The sequence below is a fragment of the Petromyzon marinus genome, chromosome 58 (assembly GCF_048934315.1).
Source record: "Petromyzon marinus isolate PM22_M1 ecotype Great Lakes invasive population chromosome 58, UKy_Petmar_22M1.pri1.0, whole genome shotgun sequence".
NCBI lineage: Eukaryota > Metazoa > Chordata > Hyperoartia > Petromyzontiformes > Petromyzontidae > Petromyzon > Petromyzon marinus.
The window spans coordinates 8,995,693-9,014,903 of NC_133724.1; the positions used below are offsets into that span (position 1 = coordinate 8,995,693).

Below are 19,211 nucleotides of genomic sequence, written 5' to 3' on the forward strand. Positions count from 1 at the left end.
ATAGAGTGCTTCTCAACCAATTTCGGGGGGGGCTTTGTGTCTGGCTGATGATCTCACCCCAAAAATGAAGGCGTAATCACTAAGGTTATTACCCAGAACACCAGTCAGTGTGAAATTGTGAGGGGCATTTGTCAATAGGACGTAGTGTAGTGTGTAGGGTAGTGTAGAGTGTAAGGTAGTGTGTAGCAGTGTAGTATATAGCGGTGTAGTGTATAGTGGTGTAGTGTATAGTGTAGTATATAGTAGTGTAGTGTATAGGGTAATGTATAGCAGTGTAGTATATATTAGTGTAGTGTATAGTGTAGTATGTGTGCATATTGAACTGCTTTCGTACTGTACGTAGCCAACCGCGCTAATCGTCGGTGCGGGTGAAGAACAACAAACTGAACACAGCAACAACAACAACAGCAGGAAGTAGTTCTGACGAAGCGAGCCCTCAATCCAGACCCATCGTCCCCCGGGAGAGGCGTCTCGATCCGGCCGCTCTGGAATCCTCTCTCGCGGAATCAGAATCAGCATCTTTTATTTCGTCCGCAGGGGGAATCCGATGAGAAATGAGAGGCCGTACGGGGGGCACGTGGGTCAGAAGGTTACAAACGACAAACAATACGAAATAAATACGCTCGGATTGCAAAGCATAGGAACGGTCAACAAATCACGAAAACAAATGTCCAAATAAAATTAAACTAGATTTATTTTAATCTTGCCCGGTAAGGCCTGCTGAGCCGTTCGCTTGTCTTTCAGCAGCAACCTGACCACAAATGATAGCTCAATGAAGTGGCTTATTATCTTCACGTGGGAATTCATAGCAGCAGCCAAATCCTTTAAATGCACGACGTTGATTCTAAATGTGTTAACGACCTCGCCTGTGAAACAGGAGGTCGTGGGTTCGATCCCAACCCTGACGCCTGCTGTATATTTGGAGTTTGCGCGTCTCTCCCTCTCATCATCATCACAGTGACTAGGAGATGTTAACTACCTCGCCTGGAATACAGGAGGTCGTGGGTTCGATCTCGACCCTGCCACCTGCTGTATATTTGGAGTTTGCGTGTCTCTGTCCCCGTGGTAGTGTGGATTTTTCTCTGGTTCCTCCGGTCTTTCCCTCCACATTTAGGATGAACGTCACGCGTTTAGAGTATTTGGCTGCTATAAATGATTTGTCAGACGATGATAAGCCCACTTTGTTGAGCTATCATTTGAGATGGCCAGGTTGCTTCTGTAAAAAAGGGCTCTGTACAGCTCCGTAGGGGCCTTGCCTGGTGTGGAAAAAATAAGTTTAGTAGCTTAGTTTTAGAATTTCACATTGGGTCATTTGGCGGTCTTTAGTTAGTTTTTGATTGGCAAACTCGGAGCATGACGGTGACATGCAACAGGCCCGTTGCGTCCACCGAGAAGCAGCCAGCACGTTGGAGTACATTTTTTTACGGTCAAAATACTCACCCCCCTCCCCCCCCACTCTGTATTAACCGGGGAGGTCGTTGGGATAGAACCAGGGTGGTCATGGGGATAGAACCAGGGCGGTCGTGGGGATAGGACCAGGGCAGCCGTGGGGATAGAACCAGGGTGGTCGTGGGGATAGAACCAGGGCAGCCGTGGGAATAGAACCAGGGTGGTTGTGGGGATAGAACCAGGGTAGTCGTGAGGGTAGAACCATGTTGGTCGTGGGGAAAGAACCCGGGTGGTCGTGGGGATAGAACCAGGGCGGTCGTGGGGATAGAACCAGGGCGGTCGTGGGGATAGAACCAGGGCAGCCGTGGGAATAGAACCATGTTGGTCGTGGGGAAAGAACCAGGGCGGTCATGGGATAGAACCAGGGCAGTCGTGGGGATAGAACTATGTTGGTCGTGGGGAAAGAACCAGGGTGGTTGTGGGGATAGAACCAGGGCGGTCGTGGGGATAGAACCAGGGCAGCCGTGGGAAAAGAACCATGTTGGTCGTGGGGAAATAACCAGGGTGGTTGTGGGGATAGAACCAGGGCGGTCATGGGATAGAACCAGGGCAGTCATGGGGATAGAACCAGGGTAGTCGTGGGGATAGAACCAGCTGGGTCGTGTGGATAGAACCAGAGCGGTCGTCTGGATAGAACCAGGGTGATCGTCGGGATAGAACCAGGGCAGCCATGGGGGTAGAACCAGGGCAGCCATGGGGATAGAACCAGGGTAGTCGTGAGGATAGAACCAGGGTAGCTGTCGGGATAGAACCAGGACGGTTGTGGGGATAGAACCAGGGTGGTTGTGGGGATAGAACCAAGGCAGCCATGCGGATAGAACCAGGGCAGCCATGCGGATAGAACCTGGGTGGTCGTGAGGATAGAACCAGGGTAGTCGTGGGGATTGAACCAGGGCGGTTGTGGTGATAGAACCAGGGTAGTCGTGGGGATAGAACCTGGGTGGTTGTGGGGATATAACCAGGGTAGTCGTGGGGATAGAACCAGGGCGGCCACGGGGATAGAACCTGGGCGGTCGTGAGGATAGAACCATGTTGGTCGTGGGGATAGAACCAGGGCGGTTGTGGGAATAGAACCAGGACGGTCGTGGGGATAGAACCAGGTGGGTCGTGAGGATAGAACCAGGTGGATCGTGAGGATAGAACCAGGGCGGCCATGGGGATAGAACCCGGGCGGTCGTGAGGATAGAACCAGGTGGGTCGTGAGGATAGAACCAGAGCGGTCGTCTGGATAGAACCAGGGCAGCCATGGGGATAGAACCAGGTGGGTCGTGAGGATAGAACCAGGGCGGACGTGACTTAAGGTACCGCTGGGCCACATTATCGTGGCCCCGTCAGTTTCCGCCGCAATAAAAAAAAACCCCGCCATGTGACCTGATTTGAGCCAAATCAGAGACGCGGTCGGACGGATTCTTTCACGATGCTCCCTCTCTGCGAGCGCGAGTGACCATGAGCACCGCGTCTGCCCCTTTCTTGCAGCTGCTGGTACGCGAGCGAGTGAGCGAGTGATTCTCGCGAGACGGGGCGCGCTCACCCACGTGTGGGCGCGTCCTGTACACGCGCGCTCGCGTCTGTCACGCGTGTTTGTGTGCGCGCGCGCGTGCGCGTGTCTGTACGCGCGTGTCTGTACGCGCGTGCGTTCGCGCGAGCGTGCACGGCATGAGCGCGGTCGACGTTGCCGCTGCTTGTGGCAGTGCCGACGGAGCTGGGCGGGCGGCCGGCGGGGGGTGACGTTCAGCCTTGCCCCCCACCCCCCCCCCCCGTGTGGGCCGCAGGGCGACACAAACCGCTCCGAGTCAAGCTTCGGGAAGGGCTCCGTGAGCTTCGACGACGACCTGGGGAAGAAGTCGGAGTTCCCCATGATGACGAGTGAGTGTCTCCATCGCCCCCACCACTGCCCCCCCCCCCCGCCGCCCCCCGAGGTTAAATACAAGGGGAGGGGATATAAAGGTGAGACTGATATCGTACGGAGAATACCGTATTAGTATTATTATTTTTTGCGACTGTTCCATCTTGCAGAGCCGAACGTACGATGGCTAACGTGCATGCTGTAATCACCGCACACACAAAGGCAAAGATAAAGACCCCCCTACTCCCGTGTAGCCTGTAACAAACTGTTGGGGCAAGTGCTGTTAGAGAGTAGCAGCACCTATGAAGGCCGGCACTGTGGCACACGAGGGGGTGGGTGGCCAGCACCACGCCCGGCCGCCTTTGTCTCCCCAGTTTACACACCGTAGCAGGTACTCATTTGACCTTGGGGAGACCCACGAACCGGTTCAGATATTTCTTTGTCTTAAAAAGCTCAGTTCTATTCAACGATGTTTCATTTTATTGTAACGAGGTAAGGCACACTGAAAGTGTATAGCTCTTCAGAATCACAATATTTAGGCCGCAGGAGGGGTAAACAAATAACTTGAAAAAAAAATACAAACACAACTAAACTATTTTAGTAAGGCCCCACTGAGCTATGTAGCTTTTTTTTCAAAAGCGGTGGAGGAAAAAACCGGAGGACCCGGGGAAAAATCCATGCGGCCACGGAGAGAGAGACACGCAAACATTTTCTAGCCTCCGTGATGATGATGAGAGAGAGGGAGACCCACACAAACTCGAAATATACAGCAGCGGGTGTCAGGGTCAGGATCGAACCCACGACATCCTGCATACCAGGCGAGGGAGACAAACAAAAGCTGCCGGGCGTGGAGCCAGTCAAGCCGCCTCTCGTAGGTGCCGGCCTTAATAGGCGCTCGCTAACGGCACTTGCCCCAACGGTCTGTTGAGTCTACACGGGGGATCTTTTCCGCTCTTTGTTTTTGTTGCAGGGAGCGGTAGCGTGGCAGTTAGCGCACCGCGCTACGAACCCCGGCTGACCCGAGTTCGACCCGCTCTCGCGGCCACCGTTGGTTAGGAAAATCTGAACCGGTCATCGGTCTCCCCTAGGTCGACTCGGCCTCAAACGAGTACCCGGTGCCGTGTGTAAAACACCAGCGCGCAGGGAGACAGGTGGCCGGGCGTCCTGGTGGCCAGCTATCCCTCCAATAGATGAGCCGTTCCGGCCTTAATAGGTGCTCGCTAACAGCGTTTTCCCCAACAGTCTGTTGAGCCTTACGCGGTGGCGGTGTTGGGGATCTTTGTCTTTGGCAGTCGTGACGCCCAATGGCCACGTGGATTCCAAGTGCAGCCTGGGCCCGCCGATAATCACCCACACGGCCGCCACCCCGATGCCGACGCCCAAGGGCTCGCCGCACGCCGACGGCCCGGTGTCGCGGCACGGCAGCGCGGCCTCCATCGGGCCGCCCGTCCACAGCGCCAACCCCGACCAGAAGTCTCTGGTAAGGCCGCGTGACCACCCGCCGCCACCCACCCCCCCCTACAGCGCCGCCACCGCCAGGTGCCGTTCTCCCTGGCCATGTGGCTCCACCTGGCCGCGTGGCGAGACGTCAGATCCCTCTCCACTCCCCTCTTCTGACAGTAGCCACGCCCCTCTTCTGACAATAGCCACACCCCTCTTCTGACAGTAGCCACACCCCTCTTCTGACAGTAGCCACACCCACTCAACTGACAGAACCCCGCGCTGCTCCGGTAGCTCTGCTCACTACTCGGGTAGCTCCGCCCACTACTCTACTCGGGAAGCTCTGCCTGCTGCCCAGGTAGCTCCGCCCACTGCTCGGATAGCTCCGCCCTCTGATCAGGCAACTCCACCCACTGCCCAGGTAGCTCCGCCCAGGTAGCACCGCCCACTGCCCAGGTAGCTCCGCCCTCTGTCCAAGTAGCTCCGCCCTCTGTCCAAGTAGCTCTGCCCACTACTTGGTTTGCTCGGCAAACATTTTGTGAAACTTCATGCCACTGGAACCGACTTGTCCTGCCCGTGTCTCACTCCCTCATCTCCCACCCCCCACCGTCTCCCCCCGGCAGGTCGGCAGCTTTAGCGCCGGCAGCTGGAGCAGTCGCCGCTCGAGCTGGAACAGCCTGGGCCGCGCATCGAGCCTCATCCGGCGCGGCGGCGACGACGCCAACGGCGGCGAGCGCGAGTCTCTGCTCTCCTCGTCGCGCTGTGGAGCGGGGGGAGGTGGCGGGGGGGGGGCGGCGGCGGCCGCCGTCACCGGACACAACTCGGCCGCCGGTAGCGGTTGGGGTTCGGGCTCCGACGAGGATGACGCCGGCGGGGAAGAGAGGGGGGGTGGTGGCGGCTCGACGGCGATGATGATGGGGGACGCCGAGAAGCTGCAGAATCATCATCGCCACCACCACCACCACGGTCATCAGCGCCACCAGCAGCAGCAGCAACGTCATCACCACCAGCAACAGCAGCAGCAGCTTCACCACCACCAGCGGAGCGCGAGCGTCTGCAAGGAGGCGCCGCGCAGCCGTCGAAGCGCTTCGCTCTGCACGTCGCCCGACGCGCCCTTTGACCCCGAGCCCATGGTGCTGGTGGTGCCCTCGCTTAGCCTGCCGGCAGGGGATGGACCGGCGGGGGCAGCGGTGGGGCGCCACGCTCGCAGGGACAGCGCGTGCAACGGGAGGGCGGCGAGGGACGTGGATGGGAAAAGGGCCGAAGAGGAGGAGGAGGAGGACGAGGAGTACTCGGATGAAGTAAGATCCGGCTGTACGCGCAGGCTGCCATGACGGGGATTGCGATGATGAGGGCAAAGATGACGATGACGGTGATGAGAACGATGATGACGGTGTTGGTGGTGGTGGTAGTGGTGACGACGATGGCAATGGTGGTGATGACGATAACGTTTGTGGTGATGTTGATGATGACGGCGATGATGATGATGAGGACAGTGATGGTGACGGTGGCAATGATGATAATAACAGTGGTGATGATGATGATAATGACGGTGGTGATGATGACGATGATGATGACGATGGCGAGGACGACTGTGGTGGTGAAGATGACGGAGGTGGTGATGGTGGCGTTGGCGGCGGCAATGAGCGCCCGAACACGTCACCGTCACGCACGTGTACAATAAGCTAATAATAATGACTATCTTCTTTGGATCTTTCGGTAAAGTCACGTAGAATGAGAATAAAACAATAAAATAACACAATAAAATTCTCACGACGTTTCGGCCACAATGCAAGCGGCCGTCTTGAGGTGAAAGGAACAGACCTGTCGGGACGACAGAGCTTCAATGAACGATGTTAAGATTCGTAGCGACTTTTAAGCTGGTTGGGAGAAGTGAGGCACCTTGACAAAGGTGTTTACATATCAAATAGCTGAGGGATTAGCTTGTGACTGGTCACAGAAATGGCTATGTTAAAGTCAAAACCTACACATCCACAGAGGCAACTAGTAATTTAGCATTGAAATAGCTAAGGGATTAGCTTGTGCAAATATCTGAGGGATTATCTTGTGACTGGTCACAGAAAGAACCAAAGAAGATTAATCCTTGCAGTCACGAAAGCTTTAAATCTAAATAATGACTATAATCGATATTTATGAGGAGTAACGATTGTTGCTGTGATTGTGGCTTGGCAGAGCTGTCTGAGTCGGATGAGGAAACGCCTGCAGCCTCTGAAGCCGAGGTTCTGTGCGGAGCGCGAGGACTGGTCGCTCTACCTGTTCGCTCCACGCAACAGGTAGAGGGCGCTTCGACGACGACGACGACGGCAAACGAAAAACGTCGACAAAGGCGGCAAAAACACGATGACAAACAAACAAGAAACGACGTTGGCAAATAACAAACACGACAAACAACAACAAAAACACGACACCAAACGAACGACAACACGCGACAAAACAACAACTCACGAATTAACGACAAAAACACGAACAAGCAAACGACGAAGCGCTGCGACGAAAACGGACCGAGCACCTCCCCAGAGGAGGCTGACGTGGCGGCGGTGTCGTCGGCATCCTCGCCGCCGTCGTCGTCGTTGTCCGTCGTCGTGTGACCTCTCGCGTCCATCCGCAGGTTCCGAATGCTCTGCCAGAAGATCATCTCCCACAAGCTGTTCGACCACAGCATCCTCGCCATCATCTTCCTCAACTGCATCACCATCGCGCTGGAGAGGCCAGACATCCAGGATCGTAGCATGGTAATGGCACGCCCCCGCCATGCACGACGGCACCTGCAGACCGGGTCTCAGGGTCTTGAGACTCGGCTCCAGGAGACCGGGTCTCAGGGTCTTGAGACTCTGCTCCAGGAGACCGGGTCTCAGGGTCTTGAGACTCGGCTCCAGGAGACCGGGTCTCAGGGTCTTGAGACTTTGCTCCAGGAGACCGGATCTCAGGGTCTTGAGACTCTGCTCCAGGAGACCGGGTCTCAGGGTCTTGAGACTCTGCTCCAGGAGACCGGGTCTCAAGGTCTTGAGACACGGCTCCAGGAGACCGGATCTCAGGGTCTTGAGATTCTGCTCCAGGAGACCGGGTCTCAGGGTCTTGAGACTCTGCTCCAGGAGACCGGGTCTCAGGGTCTTGAGACTCGGCTCCAGGAGACCGGGTCTCAGGGTCTTGAGACTTTGCTCCAGGAGACCGGATCTCAGGGTCTTGAGACTCTGCTCCAGGAGACCGGGTCTCAGGGTCTTGAGACTCTGCTCCAGGAGACCGGGTCTCAAGGTCTTGAGACACGGCTCCAGGAGACCGGATCTCAGGGTCTTGAGATTCTGCTCCAGGAGACCGGGTCTCAGGGTCTTGAGACTCTGCTCCAGGAGACCGGGTCTCAGGGTCTTGAGACTTTGCTCCAGGAGACCGGGTCTCAAGGTCTTGAGACACGGCTCCAGGAGACCGGGTCTCAGGGTCTTGAGACTCTGCTCCAGGAGACCGGTTCTCAGGGTCTTGTGACTCTGCTCCAGGAGACCGGGTCTCAGGGTCTTGAGACTCTGCTCCAGGAGACCGGTTCTCAGGGTCTTGTGACTCTGCTCCAGGAGACCGGGCCTCAGGGTCTTGAGACTCTGCTCCAGGAGACCGGGTCTCAGGGTCTTGAGACTCTGCTCCAGGAGACCGGGTCTCAGGGTCTTGAGACACAGCTCCAGGAGACCGGGTCTCGGGGTTCTGAACGTTCCCGCTCTCACTCTCTCCGTGTGTTTGCAGGAGAGGCTACTGCTCTCCATCGCTAACAACGTCTTCACCGTCATCTTCACGCTGGAGATGACCGTCAAGGTTCGCAGGCCGCACGTCTCACTGCATCGCCATGCATCTCACGGCATCGCCACACGTCTCACGGCATCGCCGCACCAACACACAGCCAGCAGGCTTCATCATGGCCTGGTCAGAGTCACCTGAACTGACACTGCCAGCAGGCTTCATCATGGCCTGGTCAGAGGCACCTGAACTCACACAGCCAGCAGGCTTCATCATGGCCTGGTCAGAGGCACCTGAGCTGACACAGGCAGCAGGCTTCATCATGGCCTGGCCAGAGTCACCTGAGCTGACACTGCCAGCAGGCTTCATCATGGCCTGGTCAGAGGCACCTGAGCTGACACAGCCAGCAGGCTTCATCATGACCTGGCCAGATTCACCTGAGCTGACACAGCCAGCAGGCTTTATCATGACCTGGCCAGAGTCACCTGAGCTGACACAGCCAGCAGGCTTCATCATGGCCTGGCCAGAGTCACCTGAGCTGACACAGCCAGCAGGCTTCATCATGGCCTGGCCAGAGTCACCTGAGCTGACACAGCCAGCAGGCTTCATCATGGCCTGGTCAGAGGCACTTGAGCTGACACAGCCAGCAGGCTTCATCATGGCCTGGTCAGAGTCAACTGAGCTGACACAGCCAGCAGGCTTCATCATGGCCTGGTCAGAGGCTCCTGAGCTGACACAGCCAGCAGGCTTCATCATGGCCTGGTCAGAGGCTCCTGAGCTGACACTGCCAAGGCCTCCTATGTTCAACGGGTCCATAATGGCCACGTGAAACACTCCTAGCCCACACCATGAAATAATGGATTCATGCCCTGGTCTTGATCTCTCTCTCTCTCCCTCTCAGGAGAGTCATAATGGCCATGCTGCTGCTGTCGCTGTCGCTGCTGCTGATGATGATGGTGTTTGTGTTCACCTTTGGCCACAGGTGGTGGCCCTGGGCCTGTTCCAGGGCGAGAGAGCCTACCTGCAGACCAGCTGGAACATCCTGGACGGCGTGCTGGTCCTAGTCTCCATCGTGGACCTCCTGGTGGCCCACGTGGGAGGCCCCAAGATCTTGGGCATCCTCCGGGTTCTGCGCCTCCTCCGGACGCTCCGCCCGCTCAGGTGGGCGGAGCGTTTCATGCCGAGCGGACCTAGTGGTGGGACGGTCCTATTGCCAACAACGGTGGTGGTGGTACTGATGATGATAATGATTAGAATAATAATTGCGTACATTGGGTAGAGGCGCCTATTGGGATGTTTATTTATCACTGGAGGAGGAATCTGATGAGCTATGAAGCTCTTTACTCGCAGATGTCGAGTCGGTTCTGACGGTATCAGCCCACTTACTCATGGCTTGCACAGAGATGCAGTGCGGTGACAGGGTGAGTGAGCGGGTGAGTGAGTTGTGACCTGCAGTGTGGTGAGCGGATGAATGGACGGGCGAGCGAGCGTGCGGGTGAGTGAGTGGGTGAATGTGCGGGTGATTGAGTGAGTGGTGAGCTGTGGTGTGGTGAGTGAGTGGGTGAATGAACAGGTTAGTGGGTGAGTGGGTGAGTGAGTGAGTTAGTTGGGATTAGACCTGCAGTGTGGTGAGTGAGTGGGTGAGTGAGTGAGTGAATGTGTTGGTGATTGAGTGGGTGAATGAACGGGTTAGTGGGTGAATGGGTGAGTGAGTTGAGTTTAGACCTGCAGTGTGGTGAGTGAGTGGGTGAGTGAGTGAGTTAGTCAAGACCTGCGGTGTGGTGAATAGGTGAGTGAATGGGTGATTGAACAGGTGAGTGAGTGCGTAAGTGGGTGAGTGAGTGGGTGAGTGAGAGGGTGAGTAAACGGGTGAGTGAGTGGGTGAATGTGCGGGTGATTGAGTGAGTGGTGAGCTGTGGTGTGGTGAGTGAGTGGTAGAATGAACAGGTTAGTGGGTGAGTGGGTGAGTGAGTTAGTTGAGTTTAGATCTGCAGTGTGGTGAGTGAGTGGGTGAGTGAGTGAGTTAGTTGAGACCTGCGGTGTGGTGAATAAGTGAGTGAATGGGTGAATAAACGGGTGAGTGAGTGGGTTAGTGCGTAAGTGGGTGAGTGAGTGGGTGAGTGAGAGGGTGAGTAAATGGGTGAGTGAGTGGGTAGTGAGTGAATAGGTGAGTGAGTGAGTGGGTGAATGAATGGGTGAGTGGGCCAGTGAACGGGCGAGCGAGTAAGTTGTAACCTGTGGTGTTACGTGGTGGTGGTGGTGGTTGAGGAGTAGACAACACAGTCCATGTCAGCCACAAACTTACGCCTCAACACATGGGCCGGAGGAATCAATGAAGGGGGGGTGGGCGGGCGGAGACGTTCATGGCAGGAGTGGCAACATCCACATCGACCCGCATGCAGTCAACGCGCGGGTAGAGTCAGTCGGAGGACGCCGCGTTCCCACTTTGCCGCATTCAATAAATCATCGTTTGAATCCGTGCGGAGAGAAACGTTGGCCTCATTTCCCAGCCCTCCCGGGCCTCGTTAAACAAACGAGTTCGCGACGCAAACTCTCTCTCTCTCTCTCCGTCGTCTTCTCTCCCTTTTGTGTTCAAAGCGCCGTCTGTCTCTCTCTCTCTCTCGTGTCCTGAACAAAAACGAAGTGATTTGATGAGACGCAGAATATGTATCCATGCTGGAGGAAGCTGATGAGCTGCAAAGCTCTTTCGTCACAGGTGTGTCACAGGTGTGGCACAGGTGTGTCACAGGTGTGGCACAGGTGTGGTACAGGTGTGGTACAGGTGTGTCAGGGGTGTGTCAAAGGTGTGTCACAGGTGTGGTACAGGTGTGTCACAGGTGTGTCAGGGGTGTGTCACAGGTGTGTCGCAGGTGTGTCACAGGTGTGGCACAGGTGTGTCACAGGTGTGGCACAGGTGTCTCACTCTCTATCTCACTCTCTGTGTCTCTCTATCTCTCTCTGTCTCACTCTGTCTCTCTCTGTGTCTCCCTCTGTGTCTCTCTGTCTCACTCTCTATCTCTGTCTCTCTCTGTCTCACTCTCTATCTCTCTCTGTCTCTCTCTGTCTCACTCTCTGTCTCACTCTCTGTCTCTTTCTGTCTCACTCTCTATCTCACTCTCTGTCTCACTCTGTCTCACTCTCTGTCTCACTCTGTCTCACTCTCTATCTCTCTCTCAGTCTCTCCCTCTGTGTCTCTCTGTCTCACTCTCTGTCTCACTCTTTATCTCTCTCTGTCTCTCTCTGTCTTACTCTCTGTCTCTCTCTGTCTCACTCTGTCTCACTCTCTATCTCTGTCTCTCTCTGTCTCACTCTGTCTCACTATCTCACTCTGTCTCACTCTGTCTCACTATCTGTCTCTGTCTCTCTCTCTGTCTCACTCTCTGTCTCACTCTCTGTCTCACACTCTATCTCACTCTGTCTCACTCTCTATCTCACTCTGTCTTACTCTGTCTCACTCTCTATCTCACTCTGTCTCACTCTGTCTCACTCTCTATCTCACTCTGTCTCACTCTCTATCTCACTCTGTCTCACTCTCTATCTCACTCTCTGTCTCACTCTGTCTTTCTCTCTCTCTGTCTCTCCCTCTGTGTCTCTCTGTCTCACTCTCTATCTCACTCTCTGTCTCTCTCTCTGTCTCTCACTGTCTCACTCTCTATCTCTCTCTGTTTCTCTCTGTCTCACTCTGTCTCACTCTCTATCTCACTCTCTGTCTCTCTCTGTCTCACTCTGTCTCACTCTCTATCTCACTCAGTCTCACTCTCTATCTCACTCTCTGTCTCACTCTGTCTCACTCTCTGTCTCACTCTCTATCTCACTCTCTGTCTCACTCTGTCTCTCTCTGTCTCTCCCTCGTGTGTCTCTCTGTCTCTCTCTCTGTCTCACTCTGTCTTACTCTCTGTCTCTCTCTGTCTCACTCTCTATCTCTCTCTGTCTCACTCTCTGTCTCTCTCTGTCTCTCTCTGTCTCACTCTCTGTGTCTCTCTATCTCTCTCTGTCTCACTCTCTATCTCTCTGTCTCTCTGTCTAACTCTCTATCTCTCTCTGTCTCTCTCTCTGTATCTCCCTCTGTCTCTCTCTGTCTCACTCTCTGTCTCACTCTCTGTCTCTTTCTGTCTCACTCTCTATCTCACTCTCTGTCTCACTCTGTCTCACACTCTGTCTCACTCTGTCTCACTCTCTATCTCTCTCTCTCAGTCTCTCCCTCTGTGTCTCTCTGTCTCACTCTCTGTCTCACTCTCTATCTCTCTCTGTCTCTCTCTGTCTTACTCTCTGTCTCTCTCTGTCTCACTCTGTCTCACTCTCTGTCTCTGTCTCTCTCTGTCTCACTCTGTCTCACTATCTCACTCTGTCTCACTCTGTCTCACTATCTCTCTCTGTCTCTCTCTCTGTCTCACTCTCTGTCTCACTCTCTGTCTCACACTCTATCTCACTCTGTCTCACTCTCTATCTCACTCTGTCTTACTCTGTCTCACTCTCTATCTCACTCTGTCTCACTCTGTCTCACTCTCTATCTCACTCTGTCTCACTCTCTATCTCACTCTCTGTCTCACTCTGTCTTTCTCTCTCTCTGTCTCTCCCTCTGTGTCTCTCTGTCTCACTCTCTATCTCACTCTCTGTCTCTCTCTCTGTCTCTCACTGTCTCACTCTCTATCTCTCTCTGTTTCTCTCTGTCTCACTCTGTCTCACTCTCTATCTCACTCTCTGTCTTTCTCTGTCTCACTCTGTCTCACTCTCTATCTCACTCAGTCTCACTCTCTATCTCACTCTCTGTCTCACTCTGTCTCACTCTCTGTCTCACTCTCTATCTCACTCTCTGTCTCACTCTGTCTCTCTCTCTGTCTCTCCCTCGTGTGTCTCTCTGTCTCTCTCTCTGTCTCACTCTGTCTTACTCTCTGTCTCTCTCTGTCTCACTCTCTATCTCTCTCTGTCTCACTCTCTGTCTCTCTCTGTCTCTCTCTGTCTCACTCTCTGTGTCTCTCTATCTCTCTCTGTCTCACTCTCTATCTCTCTGTCTCTCTGTCTAACTCTCTATCTCTCTCTGTCTCTCTCTCTGTATCTCCCTCTGTCTCTCTGTCTCACTTTCTATCTCTCTCTGTCTCTCTCTGTCTCACTCTCTATCTCTGTCTCACTCTCTATCTCTCTCTGTCTCACTCTGTCTCTCTCTCTGTGTCTCTGTCTCTCTCTATCTCTCCCTCTGTGTCTCTCTGTCTCACTCTCTATCTCACTCTCTGTCTCACTCTCTATCTCTGTCTCACTCTCTATCTCTCTCTGTCTCTCTCTGTCTCACTCTGTCTCACTCTCTATCTCACTCTTTATCTCTCTCTGTCTCTCTCTCTGTCTAACTCTCTATCTCTCTCTGTCTCTCCCTCTGTGTCTCTGTCTCACTCTTTATCTCACTCTCTGTCTCTCTCTGTCTCACTGTCTCACTCTCTCTCTCTGTCTCTCTTTGTGTGTCACTCTCTGCCTCTGTCTCTCTCAGGGTAATCAGCCGAGCCCCGGGTCTCAAGCTCGTCGTGGAGACGCTCATCTCCTCGCTCAAGCCCATCGGCAACATCGTCCTCATCTGCTGCGCCTTCTTCATCATCTTCGGCATCCTCGGCGTCCAGGTGACGGTCGGCGGCGGTGGTGGCGGCGGTGGCAGCGGTGGTGGCAGTGATGGAGCTCGTTGCCTCGCGGCAACAGAGAAGGAAGCCCGAGTTGAACTCCCCGCCTGGGTTCAAGTCCCGGCCTGAGTGCCTTGCTGTGTTGTGGAGTTTGTGTGTCCTACCCTCCCCCCACCTCTTCTGCAGAGTGTGAGAGTGTGTGTGAGTGTGTGCGTGTCAGAGTGCGTGTGTGCGCTGTGTGTGGTGTGTGGGGAGAGGCGGTGTAGTAGCGGTCAGCGCTACGCCGCGCTACGAACCTGGCGACCCGGGTTCGATTCCCGCTCACGGCCAACACCGGTGACGATTATCTGAACCGGTCCTGGGCCTCCCCTAGGTCGACTCAGCCTCAAATTAGTACCTGGTGCGGTGTCTAAACATCGTCCCTAGGGAGACAAATGTGGTCTGGCGTGGTGCTGGCCACCCACCTCCTCGTGTGCCGTGCCGGCCTTCATCGGTGCTACTCGCTAACAGCACTTTTGTATTTGTGTCGAACTTCTTTCGCACCGTACATAGCCAACCGCGCTAATTGTACATGCAGGGCGAACGAAAACAAACGAAACACAAAAAGCAGTTCTAAAGAAGTGAGTTTGTCAATCCACATGATGATTTACGAGTGCACAGCTCCAGTTGCTTCCTAATATGGGAAGGGAAGAGCGTTCCAGACGGCCGCAGAAGCGCGTCTGAGAGCGCCGCGCGACGCGGTGAGCTCCACCGTCTTTGTTCGACGGTTTCTGCGAGGGTGACCGGAGCTCGCGTGATGATGGTTGATGTTCCTTGACGAGATCAGCGAGGCATCACGGTGGCTAGGAGATGTTCTTAGCTCTTTCGGTAAAGTCACGTTGAAGGGAAACAATGAAATAATAAAATATGTATAAAACAATAAAAATTCTCACGACCTTTCGACCATAACACAAACGGTCGTCATCAGGCGTGTCGGTCCGCATTAATTTATTTATTTGCGGTGTACTTACTTATTTATAAAAACACGTCAGCGCCACGCGCAGCGATTTGGCAGTTTATTTAGAAGGACGAGTCCATCTATGTTCTGAAAAGAGGAGGGGGGAGACGAAAATTTAATGTATGATGTCTGAACGCCACTATAAGCGTAAACAATCAATTAAGACCTGAAATGGTTAATCAAATCTTTCCAATGATTGCTAAGCCAGAATCCATCTTCTCAGTTGAAATTGTCTCTGTGCTTGTATATGTGGATAGCCTCATGAACGAATCTCTCATGGTAGCCAGATGGCTTACAAAGAACCTCTGTCTTGGAAAAGTCAATGTCATGTGAGCCTACTGAATTAGAACAATGATCTGCCACGGCCGAGGTGTTGGTCCTACCGTGTTTAAGGTCTGCTTTGTGTTCACGAATGCGGTCCAAGACATGGCGTTTGGTTTCTCCAATGTAACTACTACCACAGAGGCAACTTAGTTTGTAGACACCAGGGTACTGTATGTCCGGAATCACATCTTTTACAGACGGAACCAGATCACGGATTTTATGTAATGGCTAGGAGATGTTAACGCCCTCGCCTGGTATACAGGAGGTCTGTGTTTCTCTGTCATCACTCATCATCACGGTGGCTAGGGGATGTTAACTACCTCGCCTGGTACACATGAGGTCTGTGTCTCTCTCTCTCTCATCATCATCATGGTGGCTAGGAGATGTTAACTCCCTCGCCTGGTATACAGGAGGTCTGTGTCTCTCTCTCATCATCATCACGGTGGCTAGGAGATGTTAACTACCTCGCCTGGTATACAGGAGGTGTGTGTCTCTCATCATCATCATCATCACGGTGCCTATGAGATGTTAACTACCTCGCCTGGTACACAGGAGGTCTGTGTCTCTCTCTCTCATCATCATCATCACGGTGGCTAGGAGATGTTAACTCCCTCGCCTGGTATACAGGAGGTGTGTGTCTCTCATCATCATCATCATCACGGTGCCTATGAGATGTTAACTCCCTCGCCTGGTATACAGGAGGTCTGTGTCTCTCTCTCATCATCATCATCACGGTGGCTAGGAGATGTTAACTACCTCGCCTGGTATACAGGAGGTCTGTGTCTCTCTCTCATCATCATCATCACGGTGGCTATGAGATGTTAAATACCTCGCCTGGTATACAGGAGATCTGTGTCTCTCATCATCATCATCATCACGGTGGCTAGGAGATGTTAACTACCTCGCCTGGTATACAGGAGGTCTGTGTCTCTCTCATCATCATCACGGTGGCTAGGATATAATAACTACCTCGCCTGGTATTCAGGAGGTCTGTGTCTATCATCATCATCATCACGGTGGCTAGGAGATGTTAACTACCTCGCCCGGTACACAGGAGGTCATAGGTTCAATCCACGACCTTGACACCTGCTGTACATTTGGAGTTTGCGGTGTCTCTCTTACATCATCACGGTGGCTAGGAGATGTTAACTACCTTGCCTGGTCTACAGGAGATCGTGGGTTCGATCCCGATCCTGACGATGCCTGCTGCTGTATATTTGGAGTTTACCGTGTCTCTCTCTCTCTCTCTCGTCATCATCATCACGGTGGCTAGGAGATGTTAACTACCTCGCCTGATCTACAGGAGGTGTGTGTCTCTTTCTCTCATCATCATCACGGTGGCTATGAGATGTTCACTACCTCGCCTGGTATACAGGAGGTCTGTGTCTCTCTCTCATCATCATCACGGTGGCTAGGAGATGTTAACTCCTTCGCCTGGTATACAGGAGGTCTGTGTCTCTCTCTCATCATCATCATCATCACGGTGGCTAGGAGATGTTAACTACCTCGCCTGGTATACAGGAGGTCTGTGTCTCTCTCTCTCATCATCATCACGGTGGCTATGAGATGTTAACTCCCTCGCCTGGTATACAGGAGGTGTGTGTCTATCATCATCATCATCATCACGGTGCCTATGAGATGTTAACTACCTCGCCTGGTACACAGGAGGTCTGTGTCTCTCTCTCATCATCATCATCATCACGGTGGCTAGGAGATGTTAACTCCCTCGCCTGGTATACAGGAGGTGTGTGTCTCTCATCATCATCACGGTGCCTATGAGATGTTAACTCCCTCGCCTGGTATACAGGAGGTCTGTGTCTCTCTCTCATCCTCATCATCACGGTGGCTAGGAGATGTTAACTACCTCGCCTGGTATACAGGAGGTCTGTGTCTCTCATCATCATCACGGTGGCTAGGATATAATAACTACCTCGCCTGGTATTCAGGAGGTCTGTGTCTATCATCATCATCACGGTGGCTAGGAGATGTTAACTACCTCGCCCGGTACACAGGAGGTCATAGGTTCAATCCACGACCTTGACACCTGCTGTACATTTGGAGTTTGCGGTGTCTCTCTTACATCATCACGGTGGCTAGGAGATGTTAACTACCTTGCCTGGTCTACAGGAGATCGTGGGTTCGATCCCGATCCTGACGATGCCTGCTGCTGTATATTTGGAGTTTACCGTGTCTCTCTCTCTCTCTCTCTCGTCATCATCATCATCACGGTGGCTAGGAGATGTTAACTACCTCGCCTGATCTACAGGAGGTGTGTGTCTCTTTCTCTCATCATCATCACGGTGGCTATGAGATGTTCACTACCTCGCCTGGTATACAGGAGGTCTGTGTCTCTCTCTCATCATCATCACGGTGGCTAGGAGATGTTAACTCCTTCGCCTGGTATACAGGAGGTCTGTGTCTCTCTCTCGTCATCATCATCCTCATCACGTTGGCTAGGAGATGTTAACTACCTCGCCTGGTATACAGGAGGTCTGTGTCTCTCTCTCTCATCATCATCACGGTGGCTATGAGATGTTAACTCCCTCGCCTGGTATACAGGAGGTGTGTGTCTCTCATCATCATCATCACGGTGCCTATGAGATGTTAACTACCTCGCCAGGTACACAGGAGGTCTGTGTCTCTCTCTCATCATCATCATCATCATCACGGTGGCTAGGAGATGTTAACTCCCTCGCCTGGTATACAGGAGGTGTGTGTCTCTCATCATCATCATCATCACGGTGCCTATGAGATGTTAACTCCCTCGCCTGGTATACAGGAGGTCTGTGTCTCTCTCTCATCATCATCATCACGGTGGCTAGGATATGTTAACTACCTCGCCAGGTATACAGGAGGTCTGTGTCTCTCTCTCATCATCATCATCACGGTGGCTAGGAGATGTTAAATACCTCGCCTGGTATACAGGAGGTCTGTGTCTCTCATCATCATCATCATCACGGTGGCTAGGAGATGTTAACTACCTCGCCTGGTATACAGGAGGTCTGTGTCTCTCTCATCATCATCATCATCACGGTGGCTAGGATATAATAACTACCTCGCCTGGTATTCAGGAGGTCTGTGTCTATCATCATCATCACGGTGGCTAGGAGATGTTAACTACCTCGCCTGGTACACAGGAGGTCATAGGTTCAATCCACGACCTTGACACCTGCTGTACATTTGGAGTTTGCGGTGTCTCTCTTACATCATCACGGTGGCTAGGAGATGTTAACTACCTTGCCTGGTCTACAGGAGATCGTGGGTTCGATCCCGATCCTGACGATGCCTGCTGCTGTATATTTGGAGTTTACCGTGTCTCTCTCTCTCGTCATCATCATTACGGTGGCTAGGAGATATTAACTACCTCGCCTGGTATACAGAAGGTCGTGGGTTCGATCCCGACCCTGACGATGCCTGCTGCTGTATATTTGGAGTTTACCGTGTCTCTCTCTCTCGTCATCATCATTACGGTGGCTAGGAGATATTAACTACCTCGCCTGGTATACAGAAGGTCGCTGGTTCAATCCCGACGCTAAAGCCTGCTGCTGTATGTTTGGAGTTTACCGTGTCTCTCTCTCATCATCATCATCATTATCACGGTGGCTAGGAGATGTTAACTACCTCGCCTGGTCTACAGAAGGTCGTGGGTTCAATCTCGACCCTAAAGCCTGCTGCTGTATATTTGGAGCGTCTCTCTCTCTCTCGTCATCATCATCACGGTGTCTGGGAGATGTTAACTACATTATATACCACACTATACACTACACTATACACTACACTATACACTACACTATACACTGCACTATACACTACA

The 19,211-nt window shown here is 53.2% G+C and overlaps 1 protein-coding gene across 8 annotated transcripts in view; it reads left to right on the top strand.

The window, feature by feature from the left end:
- The window catches only part of LOC116955176 (voltage-dependent T-type calcium channel subunit alpha-1G-like), a 269,045-nt gene that overhangs the window by 191,477 nt on the left and 58,357 nt on the right, over window positions 1-19,211 (top strand). For all 8 annotated transcript variants that reach the window (XM_076052903.1, XM_076052904.1, XM_076052906.1 and 5 more), the window contains 8 exons: window positions 3,222-3,315; window positions 4,588-4,775; window positions 5,359-6,036; window positions 6,929-7,029; window positions 7,365-7,488; window positions 8,483-8,551; window positions 9,456-9,634; window positions 13,953-14,079. In XM_076052903.1, coding sequence (XP_075909018.1) covers window positions 3,222-3,315; window positions 4,588-4,775; window positions 5,359-6,036; window positions 6,929-7,029; window positions 7,365-7,488; window positions 8,483-8,551; window positions 9,456-9,634; window positions 13,953-14,079 — 1,560 coding nt within the window. The remainder of the gene's footprint in view (window positions 1-3,221; window positions 3,316-4,587; window positions 4,776-5,358; window positions 6,037-6,928; window positions 7,030-7,364; window positions 7,489-8,482; window positions 8,552-9,455; window positions 9,635-13,952; window positions 14,080-19,211) is intronic.